This window comes from Carassius gibelio, chromosome B16, assembly GCF_023724105.1.
Source record: "Carassius gibelio isolate Cgi1373 ecotype wild population from Czech Republic chromosome B16, carGib1.2-hapl.c, whole genome shotgun sequence".
Taxonomy (NCBI): domain Eukaryota; kingdom Metazoa; phylum Chordata; class Actinopteri; order Cypriniformes; family Cyprinidae; genus Carassius; species Carassius gibelio.
This window is the reverse complement of record NC_068411.1, coordinates 21,430,064-21,451,134: the sequence shown is the minus strand read 5'-3', so window position 1 is coordinate 21,451,134 and position 21,071 is coordinate 21,430,064. Positions and strand designations below refer to the sequence as shown.

The 21,071-nt window shown below is 39.3% G+C and overlaps 2 protein-coding genes across 5 annotated transcripts; both read right to left on the bottom strand.

The window, feature by feature from the left end:
• Positions 1-379: 379 nt before the first annotated feature.
• Positions 380-16,057, bottom strand: LOC127975462 (uncharacterized). Of its 3 annotated transcripts, none has more exons than XM_052579561.1 (16): positions 15,490-16,057; positions 13,231-13,364; positions 12,925-13,063; positions 12,712-12,800; positions 12,353-12,471; positions 11,807-11,894; positions 11,249-11,397; positions 11,044-11,128; positions 10,662-10,783; positions 10,256-10,405; positions 3,628-9,943; positions 3,393-3,556; positions 2,949-3,082; positions 2,061-2,323; positions 1,867-1,945; positions 380-1,757 (listed from the first exon to the last, which is right to left on the bottom strand). In XM_052579561.1, the coding sequence occupies exons 1-16, from the start codon at positions 15,575-15,577 to the stop codon at positions 1,630-1,632; spliced, it is 8,247 nt and encodes a 2,748-aa protein (XP_052435521.1). In that variant the 5' UTR covers positions 15,578-16,057; the 3' UTR covers positions 380-1,629. The 3 variants fall into 3 exon arrangements, with proteins under 3 accessions (XP_052435521.1, XP_052435518.1, XP_052435520.1); XM_052579558.1 differs by having other exon boundaries at positions 2,061-2,395; positions 15,490-16,056; XM_052579560.1 differs by having other exon boundaries at positions 2,061-2,395; positions 12,712-12,782; positions 15,490-16,056.
• A 1,198-nt stretch (positions 16,058-17,255) lies between these two features.
• LOC127975532 (leukocyte receptor cluster member 1 homolog) lies at positions 17,256-20,824 on the bottom strand. 2 transcript variants are annotated; one of them, XM_052579679.1, is made up of 5 exons: positions 20,637-20,824; positions 20,362-20,502; positions 19,904-20,095; positions 19,484-19,794; positions 17,256-17,835 (listed from the first exon to the last, which is right to left on the bottom strand). In XM_052579679.1, the coding sequence occupies exons 2-5, from the start codon at positions 20,491-20,493 to the stop codon at positions 17,622-17,624; spliced, it is 849 nt and encodes a 282-aa protein (XP_052435639.1). In that variant the 5' UTR covers positions 20,494-20,502; positions 20,637-20,824; the 3' UTR covers positions 17,256-17,621. The 2 variants fall into 2 exon arrangements, with proteins under 2 accessions (XP_052435639.1, XP_052435638.1); XM_052579678.1 differs by having other exon boundaries at positions 20,362-20,824.
• Between the last annotated feature and the right edge of the window lie 247 nt (positions 20,825-21,071).

Below are 21,071 nucleotides of genomic sequence, written 5' to 3'. Positions count from 1 at the left end.
TTTGTCATCGTGACACAAAATACGGTTCCTATGGTACCAAATTTTTTATTGCAATAGAATAATATCATAAGGTAACAGGGTTGAATGTGACAAAGCTAATAGTATTTAAATAATTATAATAATTCAATATTTCATTATTTTTAAAATAATGTTGACTAAACTTTACTACAAATTTTCTGTTAGATAATAGGTCAAACAAAAATAAATTGCTTCATGGGTTCAAAGCGTAAAGTATTGTGGATTTCGCCTGAGTTGACATCTCTAACCTGTGCTGTTTCATACTTAGCTTTATTTTATGGCAGTTTGTAAGTTATATTGTGGAAAAATGCACTAAAATAATAATATTACAAAACAAGGTTAGAAAAGTGTTACACTGAAGTTATTATAAGACAGAACAATTTATTGTCATCAAACAGTTCAATAAATGTTTCACAGTTTCCATGTTATTTTCACTCCTTCAGCTTCTTACACAATAATAAGAAACCTCCAAATGAAACAGATGCTGAACGTGATGTAATGATCTGGTTTACCTCAGACATTTGCATGGACGGGAAGTTCAAAAACTAAAAATGAATAAGTCAATTTATAGTTATGTATGCTGATTTCTCTTTTTTTTTTCATGCCAAGCAATAATTACTTTAAAAAAAAAAAGGAAAAGCTAATGTCAACTACATTATTAGAAAATAACACCTGTGTAGTGACACATCATAGGACAACTAGATACACTGACATCTAGAAACAGCTAAATTAGAGAAAACATTTCAAAGTGTTTGTACCTATGCAAAGATACATGTTTGTTGAGGCGGTTATTAATAGGATTGAACGGCAAATGCCATAAATCCAAAATAATTTGATACAAAGTAAATATACAGTATACTTAAACTTATGAAGTGAATTAGGCCAACAGACATATATTTAAATAAAAAAATAATGCAGAATAAACAATTACGCAAACAAATTAGATACAGAAATAAATAACATTTGCAATAAAAAATACAGTATAAAACATAACAGTTAGTTGCAGTTTAATTTTTTTGTGCATTCTAATAAAACATTTAAAATAAACGGTTTTAAAATGAGATTGTGATCTGTTGCAATTTAATTTCTAGTTTGTACAAATGCTAAATGAGAACTGCACTGCTGTGTTTTGGAAAGACACTGTTCCCTCCTCAACCACAAACTACAAGAATGTCTGACTGCAATGAGAACAAATTTACAATGTCAATATTTCTAAGCTCACAAATAGACAGGTACTGGTCAGAGAAAGTGCGCCCCTTCAATCAAGGGGAATAAAATACAAACGTACTTCAAGAAGCCATGAAAATAGAACAGTTAAGCTGGTACATAATAAGACTCCCATTGCATAGCCGAAAAGTACATGTCAGATCTTACATAACTCCAAGTATTTGGGCTGTTTGGAAGGTACTTTCTATGTGTTGATTTACCACTCCTTCTGCTGCAGTGTGTAAAACCTGGACTGCCTCCAGCCTTTTGAAACGGGAGTCCTTCTTTTTCTCGCAGTTAAAAAAATAACCTCAAGGAGCCGTCATAGTTACCGATGACAACGGGGGCCACTCAATCACTCCAGGGGGGTACATTTTGTCCAGGTATTTAGGGAACAGTAGTATGTCACACTAAATGCGGGTCGTCGGCAGGGCTCACTGTAAACCTTGATGATAAGCTGGAAGTTACTCCGGTCGGAGATCTTGGCTTCACTGCGTGGTCTTTACTTTTTGATGCCTTGTGGCTGGCCGATCCTGACAAAAAGGGAAGACGAAAAAGATAAAACAGAAAAATGTGATCATATGTGATTTGCATTAAGCAAATCAAGGACAAATTCTAATAACTTCTGCTGAATACACTTACCAAAACCGTCAATGTTGGGGGGCTTTCCTTGGGGAGATGAACTAGCAGATCCAGAGCTCAGTTCATTGGTTGGAGTTTCCTGCCATGAATAGTTTCAAAATATAGAGAAGTAACAAAACAGACAATGTTTAACTATGTGAAACCTTGCAGCTGAAAGTACTCGTTGCTTTTCTGTATAAACACCCTTCACATACCTGATCGAAAAGATAGACTGTGACATCATCAAAGAATGACACATTCCTCCCACGGTCACGGTTCTCTTTGTCCACGGGCTCCTTTGGTGATTTCAACAAACTGCGCAAACCCACTCTCTTGTCAACATCTGTTTCCGTGACAACGATGACACGCCTGGGAGATTCATCTTCCTGTTCCTCTTCTTCCTCTTCATCTGGATCGCTACCTGTTGAAGCAACCCTCCTCCTTCCACCTCTGTGCTCTCCCCCTTCCCAGAATCCTCCTTTGGCATTTGGTGACAGAGGAAGAGAGAGAGCGAGCGGAGGGAGGGACAAGGACAGACGGGCCAGCTTAGCTGAAACGGGATGATAGTACAGATGAAGAGATGAAAGGCAAACATCAGAAAATGGTAGTACGTGTGTGTGTGTGTGTGTGTGTATGTATATATATATATATATATATATATATATATATATATATATTTAATATATATAAATATATATATATAAATATATATATATTTAGAGAGAGAGAGAGAGAGAGTGTGTTATAAAAGTATTTTATATATATAAATTGAAAATGGTAGTACATATGTGCATATATATATATAAATCTTTTTTTATATATATATATAAAATTTTTTTAAATGTAATATATCAAATATATACAAAAATTTAGCTGTCAACCTCTCATAATGATTCAGAGACTGATGTGATATAAACTAGATAATTAGCCAAATCGGTTAATTAATATAAAATAATCTTTAAAACATTGACCTTTTTTAGGTTCTTTGGTTTTAAAGTTTGGTTCTTTTGCCAAAAATATTTAAAATCGCACAACAGCATAAAATGCACAACTGATGATACTAAACCCAACTGAAACTGTTGAGCGCTTTCAATTCACAGTACCTTTCATAGCTGGATTTGCAGCTGGTAGTGAAGGTGTAATCTCAGGCTGTTCAAGCACAGTCATTTCTTCTGTCATTGCTTCAGCAGGTTCACTCACAGACACAGAGGGAGAGGAGGGTTGAGACTCCTCTTTGCTGCGAAGATAAATCATTTACACTTAGAAGTCTGGTTTTATCTTCTTTAACCAAGAAATGCATTCAATTAAAATGAATTTGAAAGCACAGACTGTGGTTACATTAAATACTGTGCTGACATCATATTTTCTGCAGTTCACACTGATTAAATATAGAATATCTGGCTATGATTTATAATCTCTAGAATAGTGAGAGAAGTTATATTATCTCTCTTAGAATAGTATTATATATAGACGTTGTCTCTTTCTTCGAATATTGATCTGTTCTTTTTTTTTTTTTTTTTTTTTTTATTTCTGGAGCATAGCCACACCTCTCATTTTCTTGGAAATCTTTGCTTGCAAAACTTTCTTCAGAGGACGAAGTGGTAGAGGTTCCCCAAGGGTGCAGAATCACGCTGTCACTAACTGTAGACCCCCACAAGACATTGGTTTTAACATTTTCACTGAGAGAGTACTGAAGTCTTTCCTCACAAACCTAAAAAAGACAGAATGTTTTAGAAATAGCAGGGCATCAATATAGTACAGGTCACAGTCATTTTTACTCACCTGCATCATCAGTCCATTTTTTGCCTGCATTTTTGAGAGTGACCTCTGCCCTTTGGAACCATCGGTAGAATTGCATGGTGAGAGAGGCTCTGGCACATGTTTCCCCATTCTCTTCTCCTCTGACTGCTGAGCTTCTCCTGGGAAATTTGAAGAAATATTTTCGGTACTTTTCGATATCCCGTCAACTTCTTCTTTTAGCTTGACTCTCGTCTTCCCCTTTGCATCTGCTGAGTCATGATGATTTATTATGCCACCAGCAGCACTCGTTCTTTGCTCTGGATTTCTCTTCAAAGATTCAAGCAGATCTAAGTTGCCTAAAAACAGATCTCCAAGGGTCTCTTCATCCCCAGAAATGCAGCACAGTTGCTCTAGTTTTTCAAAATCCTCCAGAGGCTCCTCATCCATGTCCTTCCACTCAGAGATCAACATCTCAGGGATGGAGTTCAGAGAACACTGGGAGAGAGGTGGATGGGCCGCTTTCTGGGACAGGCTATGTCTGTCGTCCACATCATTCGATTCTGGGTGAATATGGTTTTCTTTCATGAGTGATGTGTGCCGTTTTTGTCCCAGGTTTGCGGTGATACCTTTGTTTTGAGTGGTGGTACTGGTGGCAAGTTCTTCGGTCTGATCTATATAGTTAACATCATCAGAACAGTCAGAAGGCTCCTCTTGTTTAGTAGGTGCTTGATCTGCAGTACAGAACAAACTTGAACTGGTCTTGATTTCTATGTGGTGTACTGTATTCGGGAAACTACTTGGGCCTTGGCACTCGCCCACTCCTGCATGTGGTGAAGCAGAACATTCAGAAATCTCCATTGAAATCAATGCAGGGGCTGAACACTGAATGTTACTACTATGAATCTTACATGGCTCTGGATCAGTGGTAATTGTGAGACTTGGGCAAGATGGAGAATCTGATCTTTCTTTTTCAAAAAACACATCACTGATTGTGGCAGGACAGTGATTACTGTCAACATTATGTCTACCGGTTTCTGTACTGAGACACTCTGGATTTGCTGTGATGATGTGAGAACTATCAGCTAAGTCAGTGGTTGAATTTGACATATCTACTGTGCAGGTTTGACGGTCTTCAAGGTCTGCAACCAACATTTTGCTTGCTTCAGTCTTGGGTGCCCATCTGGCTTCGGTTTGGACCCTTTGTTGATTGTTATTATGACTAGAAAGATATTCTTTGTGGTATTGTAGAGGTTCCAACTCATCTGTTGAAGCATTTGTAATAGAAAACGATGGACAGTGAGTCAAGCTACCTCTTACACCCACTATGTTTTCGTGACTATCAAACTCTTTAATATCTTTATCCCCAAACAATTCACCTCCCACATAATTTTGTAAACATGTCTCTGAATTCTGGGTATCAATCACCACCTCTACATGTTTGAGTTGCACAGGTGCCTCCAGCTCTGGATTCTCCAGATTCTCAACTTCCATTTTTATATTGCTAATATAGTGCTCTGGTGTTCCATTTTCCATGTCTGGATTTTCCATGTTCTCCTCTTGCTGAAAGTCGAGTCTTTCTACAAGTGCCTGCTGAGCTTCCTTTGCCCCAGCAGAAAGCATCAGCGTCTCAGGTGGTGGAAAATCAGCCTGTCCTAGCTTTTCATCATTAAATGCATCTTCACATATTCTCTGAGTAGAGGGATGAGACTCATTATCTGCAAGCTCATCATTTGCTTCAGATTCCCAAAATTCATGACTCACCACTAAGTGTTCCTCCTCCCCCCAGGCCTTTTTTCCAAATCTCGGGAACAGCTCTGATCCAAGCTCTGTTTCTGGTGTCTGATCTTCAGCTGCAGCCCACTGGTCATTTTCTACAGGCCAAAGGTGAAGTTCTCCTTGCTGAAATGTTTGGCAGTTGAATTCCTCTCTCATATTTGCCTCTGTACCATAATCTTCCTCAAGGGCATTCCACAACTCCTTCTCCTTTAGTTCAAGTCCCACTGAAGCACCTCTGCCGAATTCATCAGAACATTCATCTTTTGAGATCTTCATACTGCTGACTTTCTCGTCTGCAGAGTTTTGAGGGGATTCCCTGATAGTGAAGCAGAGCTCCCCTACAGCTAGCTGCCTTTCAGGCCTCTCCTTTGTCTGTTCATCCTCACTCTCTTCTGAATACGAGAGGTTTCTCAAGCCTAATTCATTTGCATCTATGTCTTGGATATCAAGCTTGTCCTTTTCCTCTCCTGTAGGTTGTTCAGCATTCGTCTCAGACCATAATTGGGTCAGGCCACATTTGGTGTCATCATTGCTGAGCTTTGTGTTTATCTCAGGGCTGATGATGCATTTAGAATAGTCAGACTGTAAGCTGTAAAACCGAGATAACCTGGATTTATTTTTGTCTGATGAATTTTCATCAACTGGGAATTCAGGTGATGTACAACGTGCCTCCTTATACTTCGTTGTTTGCAAATATGAGCAATGTTCGATGAGTTGTTCTTGACAAACTGGTCCAGAAACAAGTTTCTTAGGGTCTGAGACTGTGTCAGCAAGCGTTCTAAGATCTGTAGCACCTGAATCGTGAAGCACACTTTCTTTTGAAAATGTGTGAGACGTGACCAGTTCTCTATTTTTAACTAAAGAGGAGTTTTGGATATTAAGGGAACTGTTGCTAAATGGAACCATTTTATTTGGCTCATCCTCTCCATTGGAAAACAACCTGGCAATAAACTCAGCATTGCATTCACTTTGAGAATCTCTTGAAGTGTCAGCACCTTGAATGAGAGCCTTCTCTACATCTGCTCTCTCATTTGAACCCCACAACGCATGCATATGTTGTTTCATCTCTACGTCCTTTTCTACATTCTCCAGTAGTCCTTCATCCTCAATCTTTTCCTCAATTCCCACCAATATTCCTCGATTCCCACCAAGTACATCGGTGCCTCTTCTGCCTAAACCCTCTCCGCCATCCAAGTCACTGTCAGAGAAGTAGGCTGAATCCCGGTGTGGTGTTTCAGTTCCCAGGGCTCTCCATCCACCAATTCCTCCACCCAACCAGGAGTCTCCAGGTGTGAGACAATCCAGTGAACTAGAGGTCAAAGGTGACAAGACAGAATCTGTCGGGGTCATGGTGGAAAGTGACTGATCAGAGTTGGGTTCATGCACCATAGGAGAGTAGAACACATCTGTGCTTGATTCATTCAAGGAGAGTGAAGATCCACTTGGAAGTATTTGCTGTTTTGCCATGTTTATGTCTTTATCATGACACGCTGTCCTTGAACTAGTATCTTTGTCAGGTAAAGTGGTTTGCTCGACGGATTTAAAGGATGTCTCGATTTGCAAGTGAGCAGTGGGGAAGTCTTGACTCATATTTGAACTGTATTCTCTTTCCTTTGTAGAGCTTGTGCCACCTGCTGACTTACTGTTTTTTGAAGGATCAAGGGAAGTTGATTCATTTGGCCTCTTGTTTGGATCTTCTGGCAGTTTCTCATTGTGTACCTCTTCAAATGTTGCATTTGATGTCATCACCTCAATGCCAGCTGAAACACTGTGATCATTTTTCTGCATTAGCTCTTTTGCCTGAACAAACATGCCCTTCAAATTGTTTTCATCTGCACCTACAATTTGTGTATCATCAGGGATTAGATTTTTGTCAGAACTCAGTGTACCATTAACAGTGTGCAGATTCCTGGGGTCTACTGGACCTACACTTACACAGTCAAGCCGATTATGAGACTCGTGAGAATTTTGTTTCTCTTTTATAATGGGAGATATCTGCTCCAATAGAGGCTTGTTTTTAGGCATTACTTCTGAAAGAGTAAAATCATTAAAGGAATGCTTCTCTAACTCCATTTCAGGTGAAAAGTGACTGACTGGAGTTAATTTCTGAGCTGATTCAAGATTTTGTAACTCGGATGCAATCTGAAGTACTGGAATTTCTGGGCGCATAGCAACTTTTATTTCACTTCTTTTCGCCCGCTTGGTGACTTGAGCATAAATTGCTTCTTTTGTGTCACCTGGTGGCTTTCCTGCTCTTGCTCTTTCTGATTCAAACTGTATTGTCTGAGATGATTCTGGGTCTATGCATATTGACTCATACTCAGGAGACAGTGGAGCAGGTGAAACACTCTCTTCCTTTTTGCACTGCCTTGTAATGATTTCAGTTAAAAACGTTTCAGCAGATTGAATCTCCTTCAGGAATTCCTCTCTCGTCATTTCCCCTTTCTTCAGCTCAGGTTCAACACTCTCATTTGATATTTCAGAGAAAGGGGAATTAGACTTCTTTATTCCTGATGAAAATGCCTCTTCAGCTTCTGCATACGCTGGTAGATCTGAGGGACATGCAAAAGGATGAGGAGTAGTTCCAAATCTGGAAACCGGGGTGCCACCCTCACCATCATATGCATCCTCACAATCTGACACAGATGTTTCGATCTCTGTAAGGAACAAATCTCTCTTTTTGCCATGGCCTTCATATCCAGGCAGGAGATCTTTATCTGAGGCCCAAACTTGTGAGGATGAGTCAAGTTCTGTAAGAAGAGACTGGGATCTTCGCATTCCTTTGTCTTTCCTTCTATCACTTTCTCGTGCCCACAAGCTTTCTCGATCTTTCATGTCCATGGAGTCATTGGAGATCTCAGTCAGAAACAAATGTATGGGTGATTTCCTAGCAGCAGCAACTCGCTCACGTTGCAAGACTGCATCTTCTCTCCAAATGGCCGGCAGAATGGTGGCGAGGCGGGATTGTGTTCGCTTCATTCCCCTTGAGAAAAGCTCAGTCGTAGCTGGGTCTGGTTTATCAACCAGGTTGGTGTGTTGAATGGTTGTTCCACTGTTGCATTTACGCGGTGACATGAAGGGTGAATCATCATCATAGTCGTCGTCATCATCATCATCATCATCATCCTTTGAGAACTCCGGGCTAGAGGATGATGTTCTCTCAATTTTTGGAATTGTGGATTGAGATCGAGTCATTCTGGACTCAGTGTCTGTAGTGTACGTCTCTGGAGCATCTCTTGAATTATACAAAGACTGAGACCGTGTCATGCCTCTGTCAGCATTTCTCTCATGAGTATGATCACAGCTTAGTGGGTCTCTTTGTAAGTGCATCGCATTGTATCTGGAATATAAACCCTTTTGGAGTCTATAGTGGGGAGGGAGAGGTGGAGGACAGGTTTGAGGTTGGAGAAACAAGGAGTGACTACCAGAAGATGGTGGAATAGAAGGAGAGAGTGATGGAGATGGGGGCAGAGTCTGGTGAGTGCGAATTAAGCCTAAATGGTCAAAGTTGGCCTTTGACAGTGAACTCATTAGTAAAGAATCAGAAGTCTCAACTTTGCCTGTCGGGAACGAGGATCCAGGGTAGATGTCTAACCCATATGTTCTTGCATAACCTAGTGGAGGAGCAGGCAGGGGACGTGAGTGTAGATGGCTGCCAGAGGACATGGACATTGAACGAGGTTTAGGTGGAAGGATGGGCGCTTGAGGACTAAGGGACTTTTGGTTTGCTTCTCCAATGTCTATAACAGCGTAATCCATCACTCGGTTACAGCTCTCCTTACTAAACTCAACCAAGCCAGTGTTTGGAACTCTTATCTTTACCTCACTGGATCTGACTGTCTGAGAGGTGCCTCTCGCAAAGCCATCTTGCTGACTGAAAGCTGGTCTGTCTTTTCCAGTAGTCCCTGTTTGAAGCTCGACCAGCTCCAGGTCTCCAGGACACACTGAACTTTTTTTTAAAGACTGGCCTTTTCCTAGACTAGGGGACTTATCCTGGGGAGTATGCTCTTCCAGGCGAATGTAATACTCGCTGGCCAGTGAAGGGCTGCGGGCACTGATCACGGGGACAACGGTGGGTGTGTCCAAGGTTTGCCTGTGGCCAGAATTGGGTGTTGGTATTGGCTGAGGTGGAGGAAGTGGTTTGTACCCTCTCCTGCCATGGGCCTTTTCCCAGAAGTATTCAAAGTTTAGACCTTTGCTGGTCTCTGTTACAGTAAGGATGTCATCTAGCTCAGATGTAGGAGTGATCATATTATCTACAGGGTCCAAAAGAGGAAATGAGTTTCCATTTTCTCTGAGGCAGCCATCCTCCCTCCCATACTCTCTCTCCCTCAGAAGTTTGTGTGCCGCTGACTGAAAAGCTGGGGGCCGGAGGGTATCCCATCGTCTTTCAAATGACTCATCGCTCTCGCCTCTCCTTCCTTCTCCACTGTCTTCCTCATAATCCTCCTCATCTTCATCTCTTCTAGAATTCTTCTGACTTCCTTGTTCTGCAGCAAGGAGAGAGGAGAGAAGGAGGAAGACTTTGTTGACCGTTGGCCGCTGGGATGGAGGTAGCCAGCAAGACTGCATGACCTCATACCTAATGAAATATACAAAAATAGAGTTCACATATTAGTATGTGACATTATATACTACATTTAGATTACAAAACCCTTTCCTTTTTGCTTCATTTTATTAAGAGTGCAGTAAAACAAAATACACTCAAGATTCACTGATTTGAAGTAAATTTTTCAAGTCAATTTTTAGGCTATTTAAAAAAACGGAACGGAATTTCACAAGTACTATTCATTTACTATTCATTCATAGGTGTAAAACATTTTGTAGGCGAATCTGTATCCTCATCTGTGTGCAGACACAGTTTCATCTATTTAAAGGCATTAAAAATACTGACCAATAGTCTGCATGAGTGAGTTTGAGGCGAGGTTGAGCCAGAGTGATCTGTCGTTCCCTGATGACAAAGGTGAGAACCTCTTCATCGCTCAGGTGTCTGTGTGGCTGAGCCCCAAATTCAAACAGTTCCCATATTACAACACCCAGAGACCTGTCAGTTGTGTAATAAAGGGAAAAAGTGGTTGAAGTTTGGGAAAAACCAAGAGAAATACAACTGATAGACTGGGATAAAATTCAGAAAATTAAACAAGTTAACACCTCAGAATATAAAGTCAAAATATTATGCAGTATTATATAAAATAAAAAAGTCAAAGAATATTGTATTATATGGTATTATTAAAGTCCCAAAAGCACCTTGTTTTTATAATAATTTCCATTAAATCCATTTGTCTATAATTTTTTTATACCACACATTGCTGGTTTTGGTTTGATCAGTGACAATCAGATTCCCGCGAAACTCCTCCAGAAGTTCAGGGGCAATCCAGCGGAGAGGTATCCAAAGTTTGTCTGGGGTAAGATAGTAATCCTCCTGTTTGTGTAAAATATGGAAAACCACATTACCAAAATAAAAATAAAAAAGAGGCTAAGCTGCTCTAAAACCATTATGCATCTATATGCTGATTATGCAATACAAAATATTTGTTTTGAATACTAACAAATCACGTTCTATTAATCACCTTCTTAACACAAAAAGCCTTCTATATTAAAAATCTGAAGATGCTGATTGATTGAGGTCCTGTTCTAAAGTCTCTTTAAACTTCAAATGCTGTTTAATAATTGTTTAAGTACCTTATACTGATTGTGTGAGAGGCCATAGTCTCCGATCCGAACAGTAAGATCTGAAGTGAGGAGGCAGTTTCTCAGTGCCAAATCACTGGAGAACAACAGACAAGAATAATATCATAATTTTTGATTTCGCTCCAGTTTCACAAATGCTTTGTCTGTGTCATTCACATGGTCTTGAATACTTAATATAATATTTCATCAGTCTTACCTGTGAATGTAATTGTTCTCATGGAGATGCAAGAGACCTGAGGTGATCTCATATGCCATTCGTTGTAAGGTCAAGAGGTCTCTGTTTAACAGGTCAGGGGTCATCCCATCAGACTTCCTCTGAGCTCTTAAATACCTCTTCAGGTCACCCTGTAGATACAGACACACACACACACACAAACACAGAAATGGAAATCCAGAAATTATTTAATACAGTAAATAGGATCAAGTGCCTAATTAAAAGTGCAAAGACAATTTATGATTACATAATGAACTGTTATATTTAAATGTATTCAGTCCCTTGAATACACAATGTGCCTTGTTCATGAAACATTCAGGATTAATTTCTATAAAACTAGTGAAAAAAAAACTCATTAACTATCTAATCATAAATCCATTCTTACATAAATTGCTTCATTTAACTGAATGTGTCACTGTTTTATGAATGAGACCCACTGACTAAATTTCCCTGAATCATCCAAGGCACAAGGCAGTAATAAAAAGTTGTACAAAAGTTGTTGTCTAAAATTGGTCTCAATGTCCAAATTTGGGTTCTCACCAGTTGACAAAACTCCATGACCAGGAGGAAAGGAACACTCTCACTGCATTGGCCCAAACACTTCAGAATATTCTGATGCTGAAGACTTCTGTGAGATGAGAGAAACAAATCAATAAAGATTAGTGGTGTTGTCAATGTTCTTGTAAACGTACATTATACAGGGTGAGAGGGAGAAGAGAAAGGGAGACAGCAAATGTAATTAAACTAATACTTTAATCTAATAAATAGATCTGTCATGTTTTTTTAGCATTCCTGGACCCATCTGAACCTATCCAAATCATGTGTGTATATATGTTTATGCCCAGTGTTTAAATTAAACCTTCCTAGCCATCACAAGCGATTGTACTGCAAATAAAAGAGCACAAAAATAAGGTATTGCTTGCATGAGCAATTTGAGGGTAAGATAAGTGGGGAGTAATAGCCTCAATAAAAAGCAGCAGAAATGTCCGCTTATATAATAAAAAAAAATAATAAAAAAAACATGGAGTAGGAAAAAGAACAATCAGCAAGACATAATGCCAGGCAGAGAAGCCCAGTTTGTCTGACCTGTATGGCTCGGACTCTGCCAAGAACTTCCTCTGTTCCAGAGGACTAGCACTGACCCTCAGCTCCTTCACCACAGCCTGATAGGAGCTGCAGTCACAAAGCACTTCAGCCAGGATTACCTACCAGAGACAGATCAGTTATACAACCAAAAAAAAAAAAAAAGTTTACTACCCCATATCTGGTAAAATTACATTCATTAATAATCGATTTCACAGATATTTAGACTATGCCACACTGATTCAGAAGCCTCAAAAGTTTCAACTGCATATCCATATTTAGATTAATTATTTCAGTTTTCTTAGGCACACCCACCAATTTTTTTCAGAGAAAAAAAAAAAACACTTCATAAATGTGTCTACCTTCCCAAACCAGCCATTTCCAATCTCTTGCAGGTAGTTGAGAGTGTGCCTTCGGAAATATTGGGAGCTGTCTGTGGGAATTAATATGACTGAGTTATATATATATATATATATAGAGAGAGAGAGAGAGAGAGAGAGAAAGAGAGATTTCTTGTCACGTATGAACACGTTATGGAGCAAGATGTGGATATTTCCGTTAGTAAATGGGTTTACCTGTGCCATTCGGGAGGCAGTTCTTATCCCGCAGTGGAAGAGTGTAAACCTCTGGTAGTGATGGACAGGAAGACAAGCTGTCCTCAGGAACAGGGCTGGAAGCCCCAGAGCATTCTTCCCCGTCGGCATTATCAAACTCCTGAAAGAGAAAGGTGGAGGTGGGAAAATATAAAAAAAGATATTTAACCACCATCAGATAAACAAAAAAACACATGTTTCATGCTGATTCATATCAATAACACCCATGCACATTATGCAAAATTCACATAAACCCACATGTATACAACACACAGCAAAGAGACTTACATTGAATCCCACGCCTTCTCTCTTACAGCAAAGGCAGGTGAGAAGCAAAAGAACAAAAGAGACCAGCCCAGAGCAGGAGATGAGAATAATCACGTAAGGGGGAGGAGAGAGAGAGCCGTCCCGGGACAGAGAGACTGAAGGGAGAAAAATGAGTTTTTTTCAGGAGTTTTACATATACAGGCGTATAAATTCTAAGTGATTGATCCATAGATAGACAGAGAGATATAGAGAGGGAGTGAAAGAGAACTTGTATATATTCCTAACAGGGAAAATTTGAAACGGGCAGCGTTACAATCAGAACATAGCACAGGAATCCAATGAAGTGTTTTCATTGCACAAAGGGTGAGAAAAGCAGAGGAACTCGGAATAGATCACCTTCAGTTTGGGTTTAGGGAGGGGTTTGAGAGTTAAGGTTTAAGGGAAGCAAAGGAGAGAAACCAGAGTCATCATACAAGACATTTCTTGTACTCGTCACTATTGAAGAAGAAGGAAAGGTATTGGAGTTTTGTTTGGGGAAAAGGCCTTTTTTGTAAGGGAAGGAACTGGATTATTGAAAAAGATTCTTGTTTCTGCAGGGTTTCTGGGTCAGAAGGAAAGGTGCCATACTTGATTTTGTACCTCAATTTGGCTGTTTGTTTTAGGAGAGCCATCTGTGGAGAAGAGAAGGTGGGGAGGAGGGCAAGGAGGTTAAATACCTTTGGCATTGTGATTAAGATGCTAAGACTGAATATACACTAAACTTAAATGTATTCAGCTGACTTGAAACCTCGTTGTTTATTCATCAATGTTAGCGTACATGCCATAGAGACTCTACACATCCCTTTTACTTGCTCTTTAATAAGTAAAAACAAGGATACAAATGAAGCAATTATTTAAAACTGTGATGAGAAACAGATGTTACTATATTTCTTAATCATTTTCAAATAGTAATGTAACTTTTAGAGGCAAAGGCCATGGTTTTCCTAAAATAGCACAGGCACCACAAAGACCTTTTTGGACACATCAGGACTGACAGCAAGGTCCCGGGTGAAGCTGAGAAAGGCTGTTTAAAAGGAGTCACAGAGTACTGAGCAGTCATTAAGGTCTGTTGTGTGAAAATGGTGCAGGTCATTTGATGCTGTGCAAATTTGAAGCTTACAGTTGGCATTTTTCAAGAAAATAACAGATACCTAAATATTTTTTACATTTTATCTCAACGATAAAGTTATAATTATTATATTAATTATTATTAACATCAACAACAATAAACATTATTATAACAATTATTGTCATATAACATTACATAATAAATCGCCATTATATCATTATTATTATTATTTACAAAATATATATTTATAGTATCTCAAGTCAGAATATCAGAAGCCTCTTGGTCACATTTTAATGGAGAATATCCTACAGCTTTATAATTTCTAAATATCACATGATGTCAGAAACACTCGAACCTCACTTGTGTTCCTAAAGATCAATGCACAGGCTAGTAACTCATGACAAAAATAAAATCGCGTAAATGCATATTAAAATTCATAATTAACTACACAATAGACACGCGTTTTGCATTCGAGAATCCCCCTTGGAATTCGTCCACTTGAACTATGGAAATATATAGATTAATGAGCAGGTAGCTGTGTGAATACATGAAGGGTGTTATTATTCATCTGATAACCTTTTATTGTTCAAGGAACAGTGGCCAGACATTGGCAGACACGGACCTGTGCGCAGTTCCCTTCTTTGACCATATGGTTACACATAATGCATACGAGAACAGAGCACACAAATAAACACGCGGGCCTGTTGGCACATTTGTGTTCATGATACTGCTAAAATCACGCGCGGAATAAAACATCAGACATAATAATAAGCCGCAGATGATGCTATTCTGCCAAAACAGGGGCATATGACGATTCAGGGAAAATCACGTTACGTACAATTTATGATTTACCTCGGGCCCATAAGTAAAATTAGACAGAGGAGAGCTGTTTTTCAGGCCCACAATGAAGAATCATACATGCGTACCAGCCAGACACCTTTATTATCATCAGCGCAGGATGCCTGGGCTAAATATAACAACCCATTATATTAAACTTAGATATGATTGAATTATGAAATAATACACGAGTCAACCCCCCCCCCCCCCCAAAAAAAAAATATATACATTTTTCTCATCAGACTGTCACATTTTCCTTATTCATAGAGCGTCTCTTCGCCTCCTCCCCCCTCGTGCGCATCAGTAACATAATGTCCTCTGAACGACATGCTCACCTTCCTTCTGCGGTGCTCCCAGAGCTCTCTCCGGGTTGAAGTACGACATTAGCCCCACCAGAACAATCACCCAGCACTGTAGTGACATAGTCGCGCGGTCCACGGCACCACCATCCGAGCGACGCTGTCAACGTTCCCCAACGCGCGTCTGGCTCCCCGCTAATAAAGAACCGTCCCCTTGTTGTGCAAGGCTGATGCCCTTGTTTAATCCGCAATTAAACACGGTGTGAACGCTCTTTTGTGTCAGCCTAATCCCGCTATCCGCATCCTCACAAGCGCGCTGTTACTATTCCGTCATCATCGCGTCCCATCGGTCGAAAACGGGCAGAAAACACCAGAGAAGTCATTCTGTTGATTGTATATCCGATCCTATATACGGTGTTAGTATTATGTGAGTGGTACAGCTATGTTTTCTTCCAAGGAGACCCTCTACGTCAGACGCAACCGAGCTTGCGCTTTATGATCTCTGTCGACCTGCGTACGTCTCGCGACGATTACGCGATTCCATGCGCTCAGGTACCTGCTGCCGGCCAACAAAAGCGTTTGTTTATTAGACTGGAGAGTACGTTAACGCCCCCGTGTCGTGGCCTTGGGTATCATTGCATCAAAATCCCCCTAAATCGGACCACCTCCGCGGAGCGGTGACATGATCCGTTTGGGAGGACAGGTGCACGGAGCGTGCCATTGAAATTCTCTGTAGCCTTCAAGTTAATGAAATGCAAATATGTGTCTGTCTGCAAAAGGCCAAATATTTTCATCAGAAATATGCCTTTAAATACCAATTACTGGTTAAAACCAACTAATTTTATAATCTCATACTCCGAGCATTTATTTTTATTCGTACAAAAACATGAAAACAGTGAACGTGAAAACAGTGCATATGAATTTCCATTTAGTCATTTAGCAGATGCTTTTATCCAAAGCGACTTACAAATGAGGACAATTAATTCATAAAATTCACAATTGCGCTTTATATTATGAACCACAAAGGAAAAATAATAGAGGCAAAATGAGTATTTCTAGTGGGAGCTTTAGATGGTATTTCCATAATATGCGACTGTTGCACAAAAATGTATATTCTGTTTTGTTTTCTGAACTGTATTGAGTCTCCACACATTTTCTGTGACGTGTTTTCCATACAACTCTTTGAAGAGAGTGCCTTTTTTCCTTTCTCAAAAATATATTATTGTGGTATAATCTATCTCAGTTAAACCTATCTTAACTGCCACATAAAAACAACATGAAAAAAATGCAAGTGCTTTATATCAGAGTTGGTTGGTGATTTTATATAAGCGCCCCTGGCTATTTTCATGGCAAGTAACAAGCTGACACAATATAAAAAAAGAGTTACATCATGTTTGCTTTAGATAAAAACTCTATAATGAATTCTGGGCTGACACTGTTAAAGTGTTTTGCAGAGTAATGTAATTTCCTAAGAGAAGTTAAACCAGTGCAATTGAATAAAATATGTTCAAAGGATACTGGACACTGGCATAAAGAGCATATCAACAAATCTTTATTTAATAATAAGAACTTGTGTTTGTTTCTGCAATGTTCTATTCAGAATAATGTATAATATATATATATATATATATATATATATATATATATATATATATATATATATATATATATATATATGATCTTACCTTTAGATGCGGACAGTAAGAGGGCAGACTGTGGCCAGAATAAGTGGCAATACAGACCAGACTTTTTGCAGTGTAACTCAGCTATGCAATACCAGGGTGAAATGAAGTATTTAGACATAACAAGAACAAAATATTTTATGGACTACAATATCACCAGCAAAGAAAAATGTTTAGTCTCACAATAATGGCTTGTCCACACTGTAATGCTGATACATCTGAACTGTTCAGGAAAACAACTCTGATGCAGACCCTACAAATCATAAGATTACATTATAAGCACAAACAAAAAGGAGGTTTTCTGGTTTGTCCATATTTTCCCACAAGTCATCTGATGCCAATAAAAGGGTTGCAGAGGCCAGATCGATGGCATTTTAGGTAGCAATCAGTCATTTTAAATGGTCTTCACACTTTGCACGTGGCTAATTTCTTGTCTAACCACAAAACAGTTCTGCAATTTCTAGACTTATTGAATTGAATTGTAAGCTAATAAAAGCCATACTGATCTCTGTCTCTCCTTTGCCTTTTCCGTGCCAATTCAGGAAAGTAGGCGCTGTTATATGGTCTGTCTCTATCCCCCATCACTCGCTCATGCTCTTTATCTTTCCCGCCTCCGCTCCTCTGATCCAGTAAAGCCTTTGTCCTTTTCCTCTCCTCCGCTTCTCGCTGCAGCCGTTCAGCCCGTAACCTCTCAACTGAACTGTCATGAGAGGAAAATAAATAATTTTATGATAAAAAAAAAAAAAAAAAGTTGACAAATGGACTCAAGATACTACTGGATCTACTCATGCAGTTGTGAACTTGTTTGTAAGGCAGTCTAATTTATGCAACACTTTTGCATTTGTTTGTAATTCTAGACTGCATTACACAAAAGAAAAACATAAAAGAAAATCTTTTAAGTTCTCATGACATCAAGAGCATTTCTGAAAGCAAAAATGCACTAATTCTAAACACATACACATTACTGTTCAAAAGGTTTGGATATAGTATGACTACATTAGAGATGTTCCGATACCCTTTTTCTCTTCCCGATACCGATTCCGATACCTGGGCTCAGGGTATCGGCCGATACCGAGTACTGATCCGATACCTGGGTGTGTATCTGTATATACAGCTGTATATACTACTAGCCCTGTGTAAATTGCTAGAATTCTTTTTATGGTGTGCTTCAGACAGATCCCTCAATAAAACATGAACAAATACATGGTGAACTACTGTATTTATTACAGTATTTTTATTATCTAACATGAATTTGACAGTATTATTTATTTTCATATGCAAAAAAGAACTTGCATATGCATATGCAGCCAAAAATCTAACACCGCAAACTAAAAAAGGTATTTAAGTTTTACAATATAACTGTATAAAAAAACTGCAACAAATAAGTCTAGGAATATAAAAAAAAGATCTATTAATCAGATAATCTCTTTACAACAAAACAAGTAAAAAACAAGCAACCATCTAGGCATAATTATTATTATTATAGAGACGTATTATTATTACTGTAGGCTACAACAGTAGCTTTATATATTGTCAATTTACTCATGTAAACCAAACATTTATTTTAATGGGCTGCCATGAAGATCTTTGAGTGTCTGTGTTTATGATATGACAGTATTCTCAAATGAAACGGTAAATTCTCATGAAGTGACGGTTTATGCGTTCGTGTCCTCATGACACACAGCAGAGACTACAAAACAGCGAGCTCTCGCGCATCTGTGCCAGTCACCCACAGAGATGTAGATTTTGCGGGAGTAATATTTAAATAGTATTTTGCAGTTTAATATTCACAGACACTAGTATATATTCGGCTACTGTCTGGAGCCCTGCGCTTTGACTTACACGGAAGCGACTGAACGCAGCTGCCGGTACTGAATATACTCGAGAGTCTGTAACTACCGGTACTACAGAGACATACTGCTAACCACTGATCTATAATATAGTAGCGGCTTCACTGTCTTTTGGCAGTTTAGAATGTGATGAGTGATCCAGTCATATATAGATAAGGGCTGCTAACGCGTTTTCATTTCTTCTTCGCTGCTCTAAACAGGGGTTGCTTGTGGCAACACAGCACAACTTCCTGTGTTTTCAATGCATTTTGAGCAGCGAAGAAGAACCGTGCAGCGGTTAGGCAAAGCTTGCGGTCATAACTAGGTCTTTTTTAAGAAAACGGTATCGGATCGGTATATGGGTTCATGTACTCGCCGATGCCGATGCCAGAATTTGTTGTGGTATCGGAGATATTTCCGATACTAGTATCGGAATCGGAACAACTCTAGACTACATTGTTGTGGAGAATGACAAGATGCATAAGTGGTGTTGACAGAAATAGAAAATGTATTTCACACCTCTCTCCACTCCTCTTCTCTCCTCTGTTTTTCTTCTCCTTCTTATGCTTTTTCTCCTTCCCGTCCTTCACTGCCAGTGCTTTCTTCATTTCCTTAAGAGGATCCAAACTGTCTTTCAGCTTTCTGTCTTTCTTTTCTTTCTCCTCCTCAGTTATGGTTCTTGGCTTGTTTTTGCCTTTCTCTTTCTCTTTCTCTTTCTTGTCTCTATCGTCTTCTTTTTCTTTTCCACCTTTCAGGTACCAGGGAGTTACTTCTGTTCCAGGAGCGGGACCTAAAGACACTAAAAGACCGATAGCACGCTCCTGTTTCTCCTGAAATAAAATATCACAAAAATGACAATTTTAACCCATTTATGTGCATATAAAAACTATAATGTCATCTCTTAACATTTTAAGTAAGGATTCATCTTTTTTGTCACACCTTCTCTTCCTTCTTCTCTTTGAGATATTCTGCATTTCCTTTCTTTTCAGATGAGTCCTCTAGAGGAAACAGATTTAAGTGTTCAATCTCTCGGGCTCCTCGGCTTGTCTCTGCTGTCTCTCCATCCTCCGTCCATTTTCCTGTCTGCTGAAGGGCTGCTTGAGCTTTCTTTCTCAAATACTCAGTTCGAGCCTGAGGAATAATGGGATAGATGCATAGATCAGAAACCAACATTAAGCTCAAAATTCAAGCCATAAGATAAAATTTAGATAGCATTTAAGCATGCTTTATATTTAAGATACATGACAAGCAAACAAAGATTGACAAAATACACATTTTATTTATTTTAAAGTAATACTGTGAGGACAACTACATCGGGGTCACTGAGTGCAGGAGGGGATGGGAATGTAGTAAATTAACCTAGAAACAGTGGAAGGATGCTGGGTTGCTATGGTTACCTCTTGCTCTGCGCGTTCCACTCGCCGCTGAATCTCGCGCTGCTCCTCTGCAGCTTGAGCCTCGTCGCGGCGCACGCGCGCAATGTTGTCTTTATTGCGCACATGCCAGCTCTTTTTGGGCAAAATGTTCATTATGTAATACTTAAGAGAACAGTGAAACAGACAAATGCAGTTTTAGTCTCGTAGAAAGTTTGTCAAACCACAAACAAGGTCCAATAAATGAGGCAACAGCTTAGTTCATGGCTCAAAACAGACACGTCAACAAACTAACTTACGCAGCGAAATTCAAACTCGCCACTGAATCCCTATGTAAATTATATCCGTTACTTTCCGTTCTGAATGTTCACAAAAACACAAAATAACAGCTTTCGAGAAAAATATACCGACTCAGCTGTACGGAAAGAGAGCGTTGCAAACACCGGAAGTTGCCGTGGCGTGTTCACGTCACACGTAAAAATGTTTGTGACGCAATGAATAGTCATGCGCTGTAAAGGCACATCTAAAACCAACCCTCAGCCTTTTGTTTGCCAGGGAAACAATTTTCAGAATTTATCTAATACTTGATTACATCTTAACCCTCAGCAATGTATAATGATAGTCTGTTTTAGTTCTTCGTATTTGAAAATGTTTTAAATAACGCGCAAAAAAAGTTTAATGGTCTTTTTTTCATGGTTAAAGACTTGAGTAAAAAAAAAATAGTGACACTGGCT

Coding starts and splice junctions, on each gene's coding strand:
- LOC127975462 (XM_052579558.1), bottom strand. CDS start 15,577: ATGTCACTACAGTGCTGGGTGATTGTTCTGGTGGGGCTAATGTCGTAC. Junction 12,801..12,924: donor CTGCCTCCCGAATGGCACAG/GTAAACCCATTT, acceptor TATATAACTCAG/TCATATTAATTCCCACAGAC. Junction 2,396..2,948: donor TGCAAATCCAGCTATGAAAG/GTACTGTGAATT, acceptor ATCCCGTTTCAG/CTAAGCTGGCCCGTCTGTCC.
- LOC127975532 (XM_052579678.1), bottom strand. CDS start 20,493: ATGAACATTTTGCCCAAAAAGAGCTGGCATGTGCGCAATAAAGACAAC. Junction 19,795..19,903: donor AAGAGAAGAAGGAAGAGAAG/GTGTGACAAAAA, acceptor ATTTTATTTCAG/GAGAAACAGGAGCGTGCTAT. Junction 17,836..19,483: donor GAGAAGAGGAGTGGAGAGAG/GTGTGAAATACA, acceptor CTCTCATGACAG/TTCAGTTGAGAGGTTACGGG.